Source organism: Eretmochelys imbricata, chromosome 9, assembly GCF_965152235.1.
Source record: "Eretmochelys imbricata isolate rEreImb1 chromosome 9, rEreImb1.hap1, whole genome shotgun sequence".
NCBI classification, from domain to species: Eukaryota; Metazoa; Chordata; order Testudines; family Cheloniidae; genus Eretmochelys; species Eretmochelys imbricata.
In genome coordinates, this window is record NC_135580.1 from 15,578,365 (window position 1) to 15,595,624 (window position 17,260).

At 38.9% G+C, this 17,260-nt stretch overlaps 1 protein-coding gene across 1 annotated transcript in view; it reads right to left on the bottom strand.

The window, feature by feature from the left end:
• The window catches only part of FNDC3B (fibronectin type III domain containing 3B), a 282,481-nt gene that overhangs the window by 114,700 nt on the left and 150,521 nt on the right, over positions 1–17,260 (bottom strand). Inside the window, exons 6-8 of the mRNA XM_077826513.1 lie at positions 12,269–12,327; positions 2,774–2,931; positions 570–629 (exon numbers count right to left, since the gene is read on the bottom strand). Of these exons, the coding sequence (XP_077682639.1) occupies positions 570–629; positions 2,774–2,931; positions 12,269–12,327 (277 nt within the window). The remainder of the gene's footprint in view (positions 1–569; positions 630–2,773; positions 2,932–12,268; positions 12,328–17,260) is intronic.

Consider the following 17,260-nt stretch of genomic DNA (forward strand, 5'->3'; position numbering starts at 1 on the left):
AGTTAAAATCTAGGCAGCTCATAATCACAGAGCTGACCTAAAATATTCAGATGCTGGAAAAAATGGTCAAATACATTTTTTTAGAGACCAGTAAAAGTCAAATTAATAAAGAGTAGGGTAGGCAATGGATGTAACCTACTAGGCAGCCAATACTACTTATAAAAAAAAATGGGAACACTTTGGTTTTATTTTCCTAACAAACAAACATGATGACACATTGGACAGATGCTAGTAGCTTTAGTCAAACACTTTGGTAAGCCTGAGATATACTTTCATACATAGGTACTTTAAGGCCTGTTATATAGTCTCTAGCCAGTTGATATAGCTACACCTCTTTTCTTTCACTTTAGTGATGACAACACTATGATAGACAATGCATTGTTTGAAAATCTCTCTCTTAATTTACTGCCTGAGAGATGGAAAACTACTACTAAATATTTAAGGGCTATTGAGAAAGTACTGTGAAATTCTTGAGCTATATCATGCAGAAGTCAAGAGACTCCATTTTCTTTTTTAGATATAATTGAACAGATTATATTTAAGAGATATTCAGATTCATAACAACTCACCTGACATGATAATCTGTTGCTGGCCTAAGGTCTTTCAGGTTATATTCTAATTCTTCTCCACTGCAGAAAGAAATCATCCATATATCATGAAAAACAGTACCTCAGTTAGTACAGCTATTGAATTTCTGACATCTAGGGGCTCCTACAAATGATGCATTGAAAAAATAAATAATTTCCAGGATAGGAAAATAAAAGTAAATAATATAGGACCAACTTGTCAACAGACTGGAAATCTTTACAAGTTTCCATATTAAAGGAAAGAGAAGTAGCTATGTTTTCCATTTATAAAGTAACCCTATAATATGGATTTGTTTCTACTGTCTTTACACATACACACCCACGTCAATTTAACTTACAAGGCCTTTCAACTCTCCCTAAGTTATGCTGAAAACGTGACTCAATCATACCCCAGTTCCATGATGTTTTACTTTTATTATTGCAAAGTACCTGCTTCAGAAATGCTGAATCATCAAACTGGGTTGGTGAATATTATATCAAATATTATATCAAAAGATTCTAACATGGCTTGAACTTTAGAATCTTGCATTAATGCTTCAGTTGGGGCCCTCATTTTGAGGTCTTGTCCAATGTTATATGCTATATTTGGGCTCGGCAGGGAAGTACATAATCTCCATTACTAGCAACCACAGCCTGTGCCCATTCAAATCAATGGCAAAACCAGTGGTAGAGGACTGAACTTTAGATATTGAATGGTTTGTTAACTAAGGGTTTTTTTTAAACTAACACCCAGGCTATCCATAAATCCTTCCAGTGTGTGGGTCCCTAAATTGTAGTGGCAATGGGAGAAGAATCTGGCCATGTATTGTCTTCTCTTCCAAGCCATCTGCTGGAGATGGAAAATTAGAATGACTCACAAATTGCTGAATCTGTGGAGGTTTTGTCTATTATGGGACTCTAAGAAACCTCTTGGATTATTAGGGCTAAAGGTCAACTCTAAGTCCAGCAACTACTGTGGAGCACCCCGTAACATCAGTACTTGGTTTATCCCCACTTTTATTAAAACAAAGAAAAAATAGCATCTCAATACAATAAATACATTTATTACAGTCAAGTGAGGTCTCATGGAGATGTGATACAAGAATAGAAAGTGTTTTGAAAGCAAGAAAGTGTCCTTTCAGGTATGAACATGTGCTTTCTGGGTTGACAGAGGTTAGAGATGGGCAAGGCAATCCAATTCCCTGCAAATTCAGGATTGTTCCCTATGACACACTGGCACATGAGTTAGCGCAGCCTGACCTCTTGGGCAGATAAGATGGTCAATACTTTGCAAGATTTTCTTTTGATTACAACAATTACCCTAGCTACTTATAATGGAGTATATATATATATATATATATATACACATGGAGTATTGAGCGTGTGTGTGCATATGTATATATATCCTATTTACATTATAGCTGCGTGATAAGTTACAGGACATGCTGAGAATGGAGATGAACTTGGACACAAAAGGTAATTATTATGCTACCTAGATTCCCTTTACTGAAATCTGTGGAGGACAATTACTTCATAATAGCCAATCTGGCATCTCAGCACTTTTTTCCATATTGGTGGTCGCTGGGTGAAGAATATATGGAATTACACTACACATACTTGACCATAAAATGAACTCATAGGATCATAGAATTTAGAAACGGAAAAGTCTCACTAGAATTATAACTTATGTCACAGTTGGGTCTGGTGATAACAAAGTGCACAGAGGATGATTTTGTTGGGGAGCCTAGGTAATGCACTGGTGAGTGTGTATTACAGGTCCCCCTGTGTGCTGATCTGCAGAGGATATGAGCTGTTACAATCCCCAGCTATAGAGACATGGCTGCTAAACTCTAGCTGTAGCAGCTCATGGTTTTAGCTCTGGCAGGTGGCTGTCACACCCAGAAAGTGTATATGAGAGGGTTTTGATAACTTGAGGGACAGGAAATAGTAACTCTATTCTTTGGAGAGGAATGAGGCAGAAAGTGACAACACGGGCCACATCTGCTGGGGGGTGAGGGGAAGGGGTGGCCTCTCCCACACACATGCTCTCAATCAATTTTCAGGAAGCTTTTTTAGGTGGGGCTAGAATTACAAAAACTGGGACAAAATACTTTTTTGTGAAATTGGCAGGACCTGAAGAACCAGGATAGCTCATTTTTAACTAAAATATAAATATAGAACAACACATAAAAATAGTACATAGTTACCTGTAAATTATCTTGTACTTTCCATCCCTCCCTTTGTCTGATAAGGCAACCTCATAAGTACAAGTGTAAGGCAAGCCATTATTGTGTCTATCCACACTTAAAAGGCCAGTTGGAGGACACCATGTAAGTAAAACTGTTCTTGCTTGAATATTTGAAACCTATAAAAGAAATGTTAGTCAGTGTGAATTCCAATGTGTTCTCTTATAAGTATACGAAATATATTTGCTCTTTACCAAGTAATTGCTTGTAAATACCACTCCTAAGAGTTATTAAGGAAACTAAGTAGTCATTGGTGAGAGATGAAGAACTGTAAATTTGTTAGTCTCTAAGGTGCCACAAGTACTCCTTTTCTTTTTGTAATGAACCTGAAACTGGCTGAGAGACAGGAAACAAAGACCTAGATTTCACTGTGGGCAGTTCAATGATAACCACTTCTCACGATGCAACACTGATTCAAAAATATCCACAGTGGTATATACATAGACAGGAAAAACAAAACAATTTAGGAATGCTTCACGTCGTAAGCCAATCTCTAACTGACAATTGCTAAGAAGAAATTTCCCCTGCTGTAGGCTAGTTATTCCATCCATAATTGTCCATTTAGGGATTCCTTGCACCTTCTTCTGAAGCATAAACTGCTGGCTACCACTGGAGACAGCATACTGGACTAAATGGGTTACTGGAGGTGCCCCTGTTAGGAATTATGATGGTCCCATCTGACCTTAAAATCTATGAGTCTATATGTCCAAATAATCTTAGTGTAGACAGAGCCTAAAACTAGCACAGCTTTTTTTTGCTCTGCTACATTCCTTAACAGGACAATCCGCTGGAATAATGCCAGAAGCATCATATTAGTCATAGGTCTGTACAGTACAGTAGCTTCCATTTGAACAGACTTCTGATACCATGCTGAGAGAGGGAAAAAACGTTAATGCTTCTAAAATCAATGCTTACAGTGGCGATCCTGAAAAGAAAGTACGTACTTCTAAGTAACTCTTCTGAAGAAACCCCTGAGAAATCATTTTGTAGCCCTGAGCATTCTGCCACATAATCTCTTAAGTTTAGATAATGAAAATGACTAATCTCTCAAAATTGCAATGTCAAATGTAACAGTGAAAAAAAATTAGCCTATGTGAGGAGGAGCTGAGGTTACATTCCAGTGCACAAAGTTTTATGTTTCTTATTAATTTCTGCTACATGTCAACTTTTACAAGTTTTATCATTCTAGCAGATTTCTCCAAAATACTTATATAGCAAAAATCTCTGTTATTTCAGAAGGTGTAAGACACTGAATGATTTAGAGACTCAGTTATAAATTTTCTATACTTTTCCACAGAAATCTGGCACTCCTCTCCCATTAATGATACCAGTACTTGCAAAACTAATGTGCTGTGCAACTGTACTTGGAATTTACTCTTTGAGGTCCAACACAGCTTGCAAAAATGTAGTTTCATTGGGAATGTGGTTGCAATATTCGAGTTTAAAGATGTACTTTCCTGCAAGAAAGAGCTCTGGAAATCTCTAATGTCCATAATGCAGATCATTTAACATCTCATCTGAAAAATACATTGCCTCTAGCTGAAAAGCACCCCAGCTATTGTTCCTGATCATGATATATTAAGCAGATGCCTTCTAAACCAAGTCCTAAATCCTAAGATACTGAGAAGGGGGTGAAAACCATAAAGTGTTTCTCATCTTAATGTAAACATTGCTCTCAAAGTTACCAACAACATTTTAGTTTAATGTCAGTGAACTTAGTTAACCATGCCCAAAGTAAAATCTCTCTTCAACATAAGTTGAAATTGTAGAACATGAAATGTTAAGTCGTATCAAAAAAATTTCTCAAGAACCATTTGCAGGTTAGTCTTACACCAATTTTCCTATAATTTCTTGTTCTCCTACTGTTGTCCTAGAGGTAATACATTAACTGTTTGCTTCAAACAACTCGACTGGTTAAAAACTGCACTGGATTAGCCAGACATCTATAAAAAAAAGCCCAAAGTCTCAAGTCAGACAAAGCAATTGAAATCTCTTAGGTATCTTAATAGAATGAAATCATAGCCAAAACGAAATATATTTACAGTTAAAAAATTACATTTGATGTCAATTCAGTATTTTACAGGCCAAAGAGAATTTTACAATAAAAAGATCCAAGTGATCATTTTTTTTGGACATACATTATTACCAGATGAACTACTGTGAGATTTCTTCTGTTATTATGGACACATGCTTGCATAACTGTTTTTCATACGTTCAGACAGGGATTTGGAACTTGATACACAATATCCAGCCAATGTTCCATTGAAATTTTTTTTATGACTACTAGCTAGGACACACGTATATATGCTCTTTATTTGGTGAAAAGCTTTGTCCTTTAATGAACTTCAGTGATTTGAAGAAAGTGAAGTTTCTCTTAATGTAAGAGAAACAGTAAATCTTATGGGCTACCCCAAGAAAATACTGGAACACATTTAATACTCTGAAGTCAACTTGCACAGACTGGTTCACATAAGGATAAAAGCTTACTATGGCTACCAGCTAAGGGAGTTGTCCCATTAGCTGAAGTGCTACAGGTTTAAGCTTTTGGTGCTGAAGATCCAGGTTTCAGTTCTTCTACTGACATGTGATGGTGGTGGTGGTGGTGAACACACAGCAACTGCTGATGTCACAAATTGAGTTTTAAAATAAACAGGTAGCCAACAATTAAAATAATTCCTAAGTGAACCCTGAAAGTGCCAAACAGGTTTTCTGACACCCTCGCAAAACCTGCATGGCATGCACTAAAGGTTATTTATACATAAACGGGATTAATTGTTAGATGAAGTCAGAAACTGAAATTCTGAGTCCACATTTTTAGCATGGCAAACCACAATAGTACTATCCCCAGGAGAGTGAGAATTTGGAACAAATAAATTTGCACAACTCAAGGGAAATACAATCTGCTGTCCAGTGAGCCAATAGGCTCAGTCTGACACCACGGTTTCCAGCCACACATTGTGTATCTTCAATATTTTCTTTGATGAGTGGCTAAGTTGCTTCTCGGTATGAAGAAATAACTTCTGTAAGGATCAATGAATATTATGCCTGCTAGGGAGGAAAGAATATAGCCCCAACTATTCAACTTCCAAACAACAGGCACGATCCTGAAAGGTGCTCAGTGCTCTCAACTTCTATTTGTCCCAATGGCAGTTGAAGGAACTGAACCCACCTTTCAGAAGATACTGAGAACTTGGGCAAGATCTGTCCCAATACCCCTTCTTGAACTGTTTCTTTATGCGCACGAGAGCATCATAGCTATTTCATGATGCTGGGTCCAAACCCACTGAAGTCTATAACAAAGTTCCTATTGTCAAGACAATGCAGTTAAGAACATAAGAACAGCCATACTGGGTCAGACCAAAGGTCCATTTAGCCCAGTATCCTGTCTTCTGACAGTGGCCAATGCCAGGTCCTTCAGAGGGAATAAATAGAACAGGTGATCATCAAGTGATCCTTTTCCTCTTGCCCAGTCCCAGCTTTTGGCAAACAGAGGCTAGGGACAACATCCCTGCCCATCCTGGCTAATAGCCAATTGATGGACCTATCCTCCATGAACTTATTTAGTTCTTTTTTGAACTTTGTTTATAGTCTTGGCCTTCACATCATCCTCTGGCAGAGAGTTCCACAGGTTGACTTTGCATTGTGTGAAGAAATACTTCATTTCATTTGTTTTAAACCTGCTATCTAATAATTTAATTTGGTGACCCCCTAGTTCTCATGTTATGAGAAGCAGTAAATAACACTTCCTTATTTCTCCACACCAGTCATGATTTTACAGACCTCTATCATATCCACTGTTAGTCGCCTCCTTTCCAACCTGAAAAGTCCTAGTCCTATTAATCTCTCCACACATGGAAGCTGTTCCATACCCCTAATCATTTTTGTTGCCCTTTTCTATACCTTTTCCAATTCCAATAAATCTTTTTTGAGATTGGGCAACCAGATCTGCTCGCAGTATTCAAGATGTGGGAGTACCATGGATTTATATAGAGGCAATATGATATTTTCTGTCTTATTATCTATCAGGAAAGATTTTCAACATTCTGTTAGCTTTTTTGACTGCTGCTGCACACTGAGTGGATGTTTTCAGAGAATGACTCCCAGATCTCTTTCTTGAGTGGTAATAGCTAATTTAGAACCCATCATTTTATATGCATAGTTGGGATTATATTTTCCAATGTGCATTACTTTGCATTTACCAACATTGAATTTCATCTGTCATTTTGTTAACCAGTCACCCAGTTTTGTGGGATCCCTTTGAAATAATTTGCTGTCTGCTTTGGACTTAACTATCTTGAGTAGTTTTGTATCATCTGTAAATGTTGCCACCTCACCATTTATCCCTTTTTCCAGATCATTTATGAATATGTTGAATGGTACTATCCCCAGTACAGACCCCTGGGGGACACCACTATTTACCCCTCTCCATTCTGAAAACTGACCATTTTTTCCTACACTTTGTTTCCTATCTTTTTAACCAGTTACTGATCCATGAGAGGACTTTCCCTCTTATCTTACTCCAGCTTTCCAAAGCTTAAACCAGGAGGTCAGATTCTGATCCGTTTCATGAATTCTATTTCATTATAACATCTACTCTTCCTCCCTCAGCCAGTGCAGGATTGTTAACCAAATAATTTTTTCCGGACCAGTTTTATATGACTCAAGAGAAGAAGGAGCTTCCACTACTTCTCCATTGGAAATAGAATGCTTTTATTCTATTAAACACTGAACTTGCAGTACTGGTATAAAATATTTAGGTGTGGTATTAATTCTAAACAGGAAATACTTCTGCAAAGGATTTGTTCATTTTTAATGCTGTCTTAAGTCTACCCTACCAAAATATTACAAACTGGAAGATTTCTTTATCATCTGGGGAGATGATTCCCCTTTGTGTACGGTCCTTACACAGATGATAAGGCCCATTCTGTCAGAAGTACTTTTTCCAGTTGGGTAACATGAGCCACTTTGTCCTACAAGCTATTGTATTTGATTTTTACAGATTTTTCTTTTTTAAGGTCGAGAAATAACTACACATTCTTTGTCACAGGAGTTTTCTGTGCCTAGTAAAAAGCACAGCTAATTAGTTCCTGCAAGTTTCTCAACTTACATGGTAAATGTCTGCTTTATAAGCTACTGAAAAGGTAGTGGAGTAAATAATTATTTTACAAAAGTCCTTATAAAATAATCCCAACCCTTGCACCACTTTATTAAAGTTACAAGACTGATAAATATCAGTTCTTCCAGTCATTCAGGTCATGAACAAAGGCCAACGTTTCCGTACAAGTTTACTTTGAGATTTTGGGTTAGTGTTCACAGGCCTTTTGTGATGGGGGGGGAGGGGGAGGGGCAGGGTTATTGTATGTGCGCGAAGTACACTGAATGAAGCATTCCTTTGCTCCCCAGAGGGCAATGTCTGAAAGACTTGTGGGTCAAATGAGCTCATGGCTTTTACGAGGTCAAGTTTTCCCTTTCAAATCATGGTCTGACGCTGCAGTCCTTAGTCAGGCAAAAATCACAATGACTTGAAAGGACAGCAGGAACGGGCTCTTTATTACAAAGCCAATCTTCATTTGAACTCAGACCCAGCATACCTGTATTGCTTCTTTACTCACTGCCCCCCCCGGCCCCCCCCACACACCTCCCCACTGCAGTTGTCAGCATTTGCTGAAAGGATGCAATAACCTTTCAGGCTTCTCTGTAGCCACTTAGATCTGTTCCATTGTAGTTGAACACAACAGCGGCACTCAGCCATTTTTGAAGCTTGGCCTCAGGTTTCTCCTCTCTTAGGAAGGTGGCTGCTTCAGAGAATGAGTACCTTGTCTGTGACACTGGGAACTAGAAACTCACTGGGATTTCAGGTTAAACAAACAATCCTGGGAAAAATCTAATCCTTTAAAGAGCTGCCTTATAAAAGAGAAAATTTGGTTTGAGCTATGTGAAAGTTCCCAAAATAGGTGGCAACATTAGGTATTGTACAATGCACTCATTGCTTGAATTTCAGTCCACTTCCAATTGATACACTGAAGTAATGCCTCATTACTTCATTGGTTTTACATACATGGTATTTCTTTTATTAAACAATTTTATTTTCTCTTTTATAAACATTTTGCTTGGGCTACAAATATTTTACTACTATTGAAGCAATGGCATTACATACCATTTTTCTCACTACCAACTACATGTACACATTATATACACGTAGAGTGTATATGTTACATATATGTACACACACAGAGCAAATGATGGTAGCCTATGTTATTGTTATGAGCTGAGTGAAGACTTGTTATGGGTTGAGTTAAAACACCATTGAGATTGATAGGTGTGAACTCACTCTTCAATTAATATAACTATAAGCATATGCACCACCTAAGACAAAAGTTGTCTGCACCCACTCAGGAGCTTTTGTCTGAGTATTGTTTCGGATAGGTGTGTGTAGGAAAAAAGATCACCCAAACTCAGGTCAGACAAGAACAGACAGAGAGAGATGGAGAGAAAGAGACACCCTGAAAGGGCAGCTGAAAATATGGAAGAAACCTGGGAAAAGGTTTTTGGCCCAGGGTGTAGGCTAAGAATGTGCTCTGGGATTGTGAGCAAAAGAAGCTGTTTTCTGCTATTGATTCTCTCTGTGTTCAAAGTCACCGGACTTTGTTTGTTCTTTGTAAATAAACAAAACTGCACCAAACTAATACCGGACTATCAGAAATTTCTACTCCTACCTGGAACGCCCACAGGCCCTCAAACTTTGATTAGCCACTCAGGTGAAAAAAGGGAAACAATATAAGTTTATTATTAGCATGAGGTTGGGATAGCCTTGTTACTTATGAGTGTTAAAGTTACAGGGAAGTGCGCGGGACATCCCAAGCATGTACCAATACAAGGGTTACACCACACCATCATGTAATCAGCACGTGCCACATATACCACACACACACACACACAACCCAACTATAAAAGCTATTTTAGGCATGTTCTAGAGAGTTGAAAACTTTAATGGTACTATTGTTTTATCCCTCTGCCTGTAAAGCTAAGTGTCTTAGATTTTGTCTACACTGGACTTTCGTAGGCAAAACTTTGGCCTTCAGGGGTGTGAAAGAAACACACACCCTCGAACGACAAGAGTTTTGCTGACGAAAAGCGCTGGTGTGAACAGTGCTTTGTCGGTGGGAGAGCTCTCTCCCGCTGACAAACAGCGGCTACACTGCGCGCCTTTTAGCGGCACAGTTCTAGTGGCACAGCTGTGTCGCTAAAAGGTGCATAGTGTAGACATAGCCTTAGTTACAAGAGTCCAATTATACAGGATTCAGAGGTAACCATAAAAACTTCTAAAATAGCTTCTCTCTACAAAAAATACTCACAGATTTAACTTCAGAATTATCAGGATCTTCCAAGGTTAGATATTCCTCCTCTCTAACGGTATCAGTCTCTTGTATCTAGCTCTGAAATATTCCATGATTCTATGAGTTCCTTTCCCAGGTCTGAAGAAAGCTCTATGTAGCTCAATAGCTTGTCTCTCTTACCAATATAAGATTGTCCAATAAAAGATATTATCCCACCTTGTCTCTCTAAGCAGACATTAAAACAGTTATTGATGCCATTTTAAATATTGCCCACCCTGGGCAATAGGCCACTGTAACTTTGAGTGGGCACATTTGAGGAGCAGATGATTCCACATTTGAAGTGGGGAAAGGAAGGAAAGTTTCTTTTTTAAAATGGTGGCTTTGGGGACTAGTCAGAGGTTTAGAATGTTGGCCGCAGTTTCAGAGATGGATCAGTGGGCAAAGTGCCTTTGAGTGTATCCCTTCTTGTGCCTCAACCCATGGCCAGTCTTGAGGTGGAATCATACGATTTTCCCACTCTCAAACCAGGCCTTGGGCAGCATTCCCTTGGTACTAACTGCATCTCAACAGGTCTGATTGAGACTCAGACCCTGCAGTTCTGTTCCCTCCAGGGGCATTGACAGTAGCATCTAGTAACCAAAAAGCCTTCCTTCTTAAAGCAGAGTGTTATTTATTTTGAACCAAAGCATTTAAGAGAAGACAGATCTTAAAAAATAAACCAGTCTATGTACATGCTTGTCTTTTGTTAAGGCTCGCCATTCCCCGGATCTGAGAAAGCCCCACTCCTCTAGGGGTCCCTCTGGGGAGTCTCTCTCTGTGTTAGCTTTTCTCCCTGAATAGCTGCTGACAAGTGAAACACACATACCCTCCTCTCCTGAGAAGAGCTTTTTAACTGTTTAGCGTTCTTTTGATCTCTGGGCTTGCTGCCTGGCAATACAAAGCTTGCATCTTCATTGGCGACAGGATATAGGATCCTCAAAGCTAACAGTTTCTCCCATTGTCTAGTCACTGCCCCCCAACCATTTGTTTGGAGATTCTGACCAGGATCCACTTGGTTGCTTCCCTGCTTGTTTTTCCCACAGCCTCCTATTAACCTAGAACAATACATTCATACTGGAAAGTCTTACAACCCAACATACAATAACAGCATCTTACTGACCAGGTCACAGACAGTGTTCATAAATTATTACATCTCAATATTCTTAGAGTACTTTACATAGCAATTCCACAGCAGTCACAATAGTGAACTAGTTTTCCTCTGCAGAACTATCCACTGCTTATGAATATACACCAAGGGCATAGTTAAAGTACAATAGTAAAGTACAGAGGAGTTAGCGAAAAACTATGAGGTCAATCACTTTTTTCATGACACAGATGTTTGTGGGGAAAAAATTAAATTGGGGGGGGGGAAGGTTACATAAACCATTGCAACTTCAAGTCAGCAGTGATTTAGATTCCCTGTTTATTCCTTTATTGCATAAGGCCCAAACAGATGCATTGGTGTAGACTTTAAAGTGTATAGAGTCCAGACTATCATGTGAACATAATGTCTGCACTGGCGCATCTGTTTGCAGGATTGGGGTCTAAACTGCAACAGGAACATATCTTACACACTTTTCAATGTTATTAAATAATAAAATTTGGTTTGTTCTTGTCAGAGTTTTAGTTTTTAATTCCTAATTTATTATTTAAAATTAAAGCTTGTTGGGGGGCAGGGGATAGGAGAATTGATATCAACTAAATAAGTATTTTTATTATTTATGTCCTTATATGTGCATTACCTTATATAACACATAAAATGATATAACTAACATTAATAAATTCATCCAAGGATTTTAAAGTGCTCTACAAATAGCCATTAATTAAGCCCCAACATATAATATAAGATAACTAGAAATTATGCCCACTGTATGAACTGTGAGTTTTGCCTCAGTGTGTACTTTGGACTGCAGAACTGTGATCCATAAAAATGTTCTTGGATGAAAATACATTTATACAACATTCTGGCATATAATAATTCAGAGGCCATCCGGTATTTTACCAGCATTATACCATGGACAAAAAAATACACTTGGCATATTTGTGAAGTCATCTTTTTTTGTAAATCTGGAACACGTACCCGTGGTTTCTCTATTCCAGAAAGAATGTCTTGAACTCTTTTGGTTTCTGAGTCATATTCTGTAAAACAGATGGGAAAAAAGTAAATTACCATCATTAGATGTCAATAATGTCACCAAACTCTATATTCCTCCACCGTGAAGTTTTTACTAGGAAAGAGACAGAACTGTAGGACTGGTTCATCAGAAAACAATTTCTTGTGGCACAGTTTGCTCTTATGTAAGTAAGAACGGCAGAAGAAAAACAATGTATGGGTCCTTATACATGAATAGGAAAAATATGGTGTAAGAATGAGTGGCCAATGAAATTTTCAAGCCTTACAGAGCTGACATCCGCAGACTTCCTAAACTGATTAATATTTGGTTTCATGTGGCCAAATCCCCCCCATAAAACTTAGTTTTACAGATATGCAGCAAAAAGACCCAGGGTATTCTATAACTCAATTAATGTTAAGATTAATCTGGCTTATTAACCAAAAATACCTTTATTCTGTCATCCATGGAACTGAACTGCAAGGAGAGTCCTCACTTTCCTACTTAGAGCCTGCTCTACTGGAAAATTAATAGCCTTTTTATTTTAATGGAAGTCTGCTGACCAAACATATTACCTTTCAAAAAAAAATTAAAGCAAAGTAATTATACCACAAACAAACAAGTAAAAACAAAATGAGCAGGACCCTTCATATAGCAGAATAAAATTCTGGCAAAGGGAATGTAGAAACTCATGAACAAAAACGGCAGGTTCAAATTAAAACCTCCAGAAATGGCTACTCCCCAAAAGGTTGACCTACTTCTTGAAACTCAAGAATTTGCCCATTTTTGTCAAAAACCTGCTTGGGAAAAAAAATACCACCACCATTTTAAAAAGTTCCATGTGCGAGCATGCCAAAAAATTAAAACTGGCTGAGTACAGACAGGCAAAACTTCAATGTAAATGCTCATCTCCTCCTGAAAGAATGTACTTCAATGTATAGCGGGAATGACAGCCGGACTGCCTCCTATGATCTGGAGTGCTTTTCCGTCTCAGACACTTGACAAAAATTAACCTAAGCTAATTCTGAATAAGAGGAAGATAGAAGGGCCATTTTTTTCCACAGTGTTAACACACTTTACCAGTTGTCTGAAGCGTATAAATTAGCATGCTTCAATACGGATAAGACAAATTTGACTTGACAACTATACAGATGGGCATGACCACGCTGAGAGGAGACCCAGATGTTGATCCAAATACAAAGTTCGTCAATGATTAGGGACTTGGGGGATTCAGTCTTCCCTTTAGTCCTGTTGCAGAAGCAGCCCCGAGCCATGAAATTTGGATCCAGATCTGAAAATTTTGAAGGGGTTCAGTGCTCTGGGCCCATCTCTAAAGAATGTCAGTATAGAACTGCTTCTATGCCTACAGTGGGTAAGAGAATGCTGTTACTATGCCATTGGAAGTTTCTTTTATGGTCATTACATCACCCTAAATTACAGCCCCAGAAGCTAAGTTTGAATCCTTCTTGACCTTAAATCCTAAACATGTGGGCTGAATTTTCTCTCCTCGGTCTGCTTTCTAGCAAGGGTTCTATCTGTGGCACACTAACTAAGAGATGAAAATCAACCCTAAAGCTCAATGAAATTTCACTTCCCTCTTCTTGTGGAAAATGATAGCTTTGTATAGTAACTAAGCCCTTTTTGATGCCTTGAAGGGAAGGGCAGGTTTAAGCCATTGCAAGTCCTAGAGCTAGATAACGAGTCCTAAGAGAGTAGGGTACCCCCAGCAATGACAAGAATGTAAAAGTATCAGCTTTCTAACCACAGTTAACATATCCCGGATCCTAGGGAAGCTTTTGATTCCAGTTCATTAAGTACACAGTCTGCACATGTCTGCTACCTCAGCCACGCACACTCCTCCAGGCTCAAAATGGCTTGGTACCAGATGCACAATGCCTGTCCTCATGACTGCCCACATGCAGTAGTGGTCAGTTTAGAGCTAGAAGCAAGTACAAGAAACTTCATCAGAGAACTCAGGCAAGTAAAAAGACCAACGTCGATGTAAACTCAGAGATGAGAAGTGGCAAGGTGACTCTCACTTCATTCATTCACTTATGAATGAATTTAATCCACATGACCAAACAGCTAGCTCTTTAAAGGACCACTGATGCTCAGCACTGGGTATGGAAGGTTCTGATGGCAAGATGTTTTTCCCACCCCGAGGGCACTCACATAACACTTAAAAATTAATTTATTTAATCACAAAAATAGTCCTGACCCCCACCGCTAACATTTTGCTATAGAGTGAAATCAGCACAAAAGACTGCAAACCACCAACACTAGTGCTAATGGCACCCATGCATGTTGGCGGTTTCATAGGGGGGGGATCAAGGCCTCATGAGTATCAGAGATTGATATGCGCTTTTTTGCACTTCCAGTTGTTTCTCTGGTTCGAAGCATTTAGGCACACAGTGGCAGGGAAACGTATTGAAACTTGCACTGCCATTACTTGTGCTGTTGAATAGACCATGTTCTCAGGGCAGTTAGTCCCACACTCACATTACAAAACAGTTCCAAATCTGCTTTTATATCGGTTTAATAAACCGAGGAAGAATTTTCATTTTTGAACATTTATTTAAACATTCAACGTCAAGGGTGTTTCTGCACATATTTAACCAGGCAGACAATGGGATACAGAATGCATTGCAGTCCTTTTCCATATCAGCAAAAGTGCCAGGCTTGTGCAGGAAAAATATAAGACTCACAAACTTAATGCAAGGAACATGCAAATGTCACACCTAGTTGAGGACATCTGCATATTCCATTCATGACGTTTGCATCATTCATTCATGATCCTTGCACTTTTGGAGGTATGATTTACCTTAGGCTTACTCCATTGCTGCTAGTACCATAAACCATTCTACCTTTTAAGGAAGGAAATAATTGCAACACCCTACACAGAGAGAGAAGAGCTGTCCATCATATGAACTTTCAGATCACTATACTATACAAAGCAGATGCCTGGAAGGTTTAAAAGGCACCAGGCTGCATTCAGACACAAAACAACAGCACAAACAATGATAATGATGATGACAGATCATACACCTTAAATGGGAGGAAATATAAACTAAAGAGACAATGGAAAATAGAGATGCACATGAAAGGCAAGTAGTAACACCACCATAGTGGAACTGACATATGGCAAAACAGCAACAACTTTTAATAATAATAAATAAAATATCACTAATAGTTTTTAATTATTATTATTATTATAAAGGACAAAGTCACTCACACAGGTGACAATTCTTACAGCATTTCTTTAGATTTTTTGTTTACTATTTGATGAACCAGATGAATTCTTATCAGGCTTCTGTAGGCTACTGAGGTCTGTTCAATAACAAATATGATCACCCACATCCTTCTGGGTTACACTAGTCTATGGGGAACTAGAGAGATCATGGATCCTTCCCTCAGCAGGACGCTGGTCCTATTTGTCACCAGATGGGGCCATCTCTTTGCTAACAACATATTCAAGTATCAAGCTTGAGCTCTTTCTCCTGGGCTAATAAGGAACCTCGGGAGCCCTTTAGAGACAGCCCATGGTGGGGAAAAAAGGGGATCTAACATGATTCTAAGTGACTCCCTCTGGCTAGCTGTAGAACTGCATTGCCAGTCTCTAGAAGGGGCTGCATACAGCCCTCATTAACAGAAGGCCTTAGGAAGAACAATGACATTACTGGGTAGTACAGAGGAGATAAAAAATGAGTTTTCAACCCAGAGGCTGCAATCTCCAGCTCATGCAGGTGTAAAACACCTAACCATGGCTGTGCTGTGCTTGTAGAGTGGCTTCCACCCTTTAGGCTGAGGAGTACAAGTATCATGCAATGACTGCCAGTATGGTAGGGAAGGGGGATCACAAACTCTGCTTCTAATGGCCAGCAAATTTTTCAGACAGAAATATTACCTATGATGGCTTGAGAAATTGGGAGTATGCCCATTTGTTTAAGGGCATCCAGCCTCAAATGGCCACTTTTGTTTGTTTTTAATCTCTGACCCCTTTCTCACTCTTCCTGGCCTGTCTGAAGTCAGCAAATGAAAGCTGTGTGCATAGTCTCTCCACATTAATACTAGGAATTACAGGGCCAAGTAGCTGGCAAATACTGCTCTCCTTGTTTGACATCAGCAACAGAAGGTCAAGGAAGAACTCACTCCAACACTTTGGATCATTGTCTTTTTAAAAGCTTTTCTACTTCTCATCTGTTTCCTACATCTGCCATGGCAAAACTGTCCATCAGACAGGAAGTTGAAGGATTCCTTGAGTGCTCAGTGGAACCCTCCAAGGGAAAATATAAAACCCTCAGTTATTGTTTATGAAAAAGGGACACTTCTGAATGCCTACGAGATGCTATGGACAGTCCCGAGCTATAAAATTTGATTCTGAATCCAGATCCTGAATTACTCCCAAGTTCTGGGTTGTTTGGATTTGGGGTTTTGATTTGACCTTTTATAATAAAGGGACCAGCTGTAAAATCTAGGCTCACATTCTGGTCCTCTTGCTTCCAAAGTTTGGGGGTTTGATTCTGACTCACCCAAACTCACCAAGAGTGAATTTCCCCGAAGAATATAGGGAGGTGCTCTGGAGCCTGGTAATTATTAAGGCTGGAAGCTAGTTTTTGCTGAACTGAAGCCTGCTGTTACAGATTTCTGTTAGCACAAGTCCCTGCTTCTTCCTGAATGTACAGTATAAACATAATTCGTCTACCATTCCAACAGTGCTTTATAAAGCAAGGCAAGTTTAAAAAATACAGAAAAAAAATATCAAAGTTTAAACTTTCCACAAATACTGGCTTTCACATTTGCTCAAATAGCAGCTGTTTACGCACAATGTTTGAAATAGCTACAAGCCCTAAACTAATTAAAATTTCTCACCATAAATACAGTTTACTGATTTTAGGTTTGTTCTGCATTTTTTCCTTCACAGAAAAAGAAGAGGTTCAGTAGATACTTAGCTGCTGGCTATA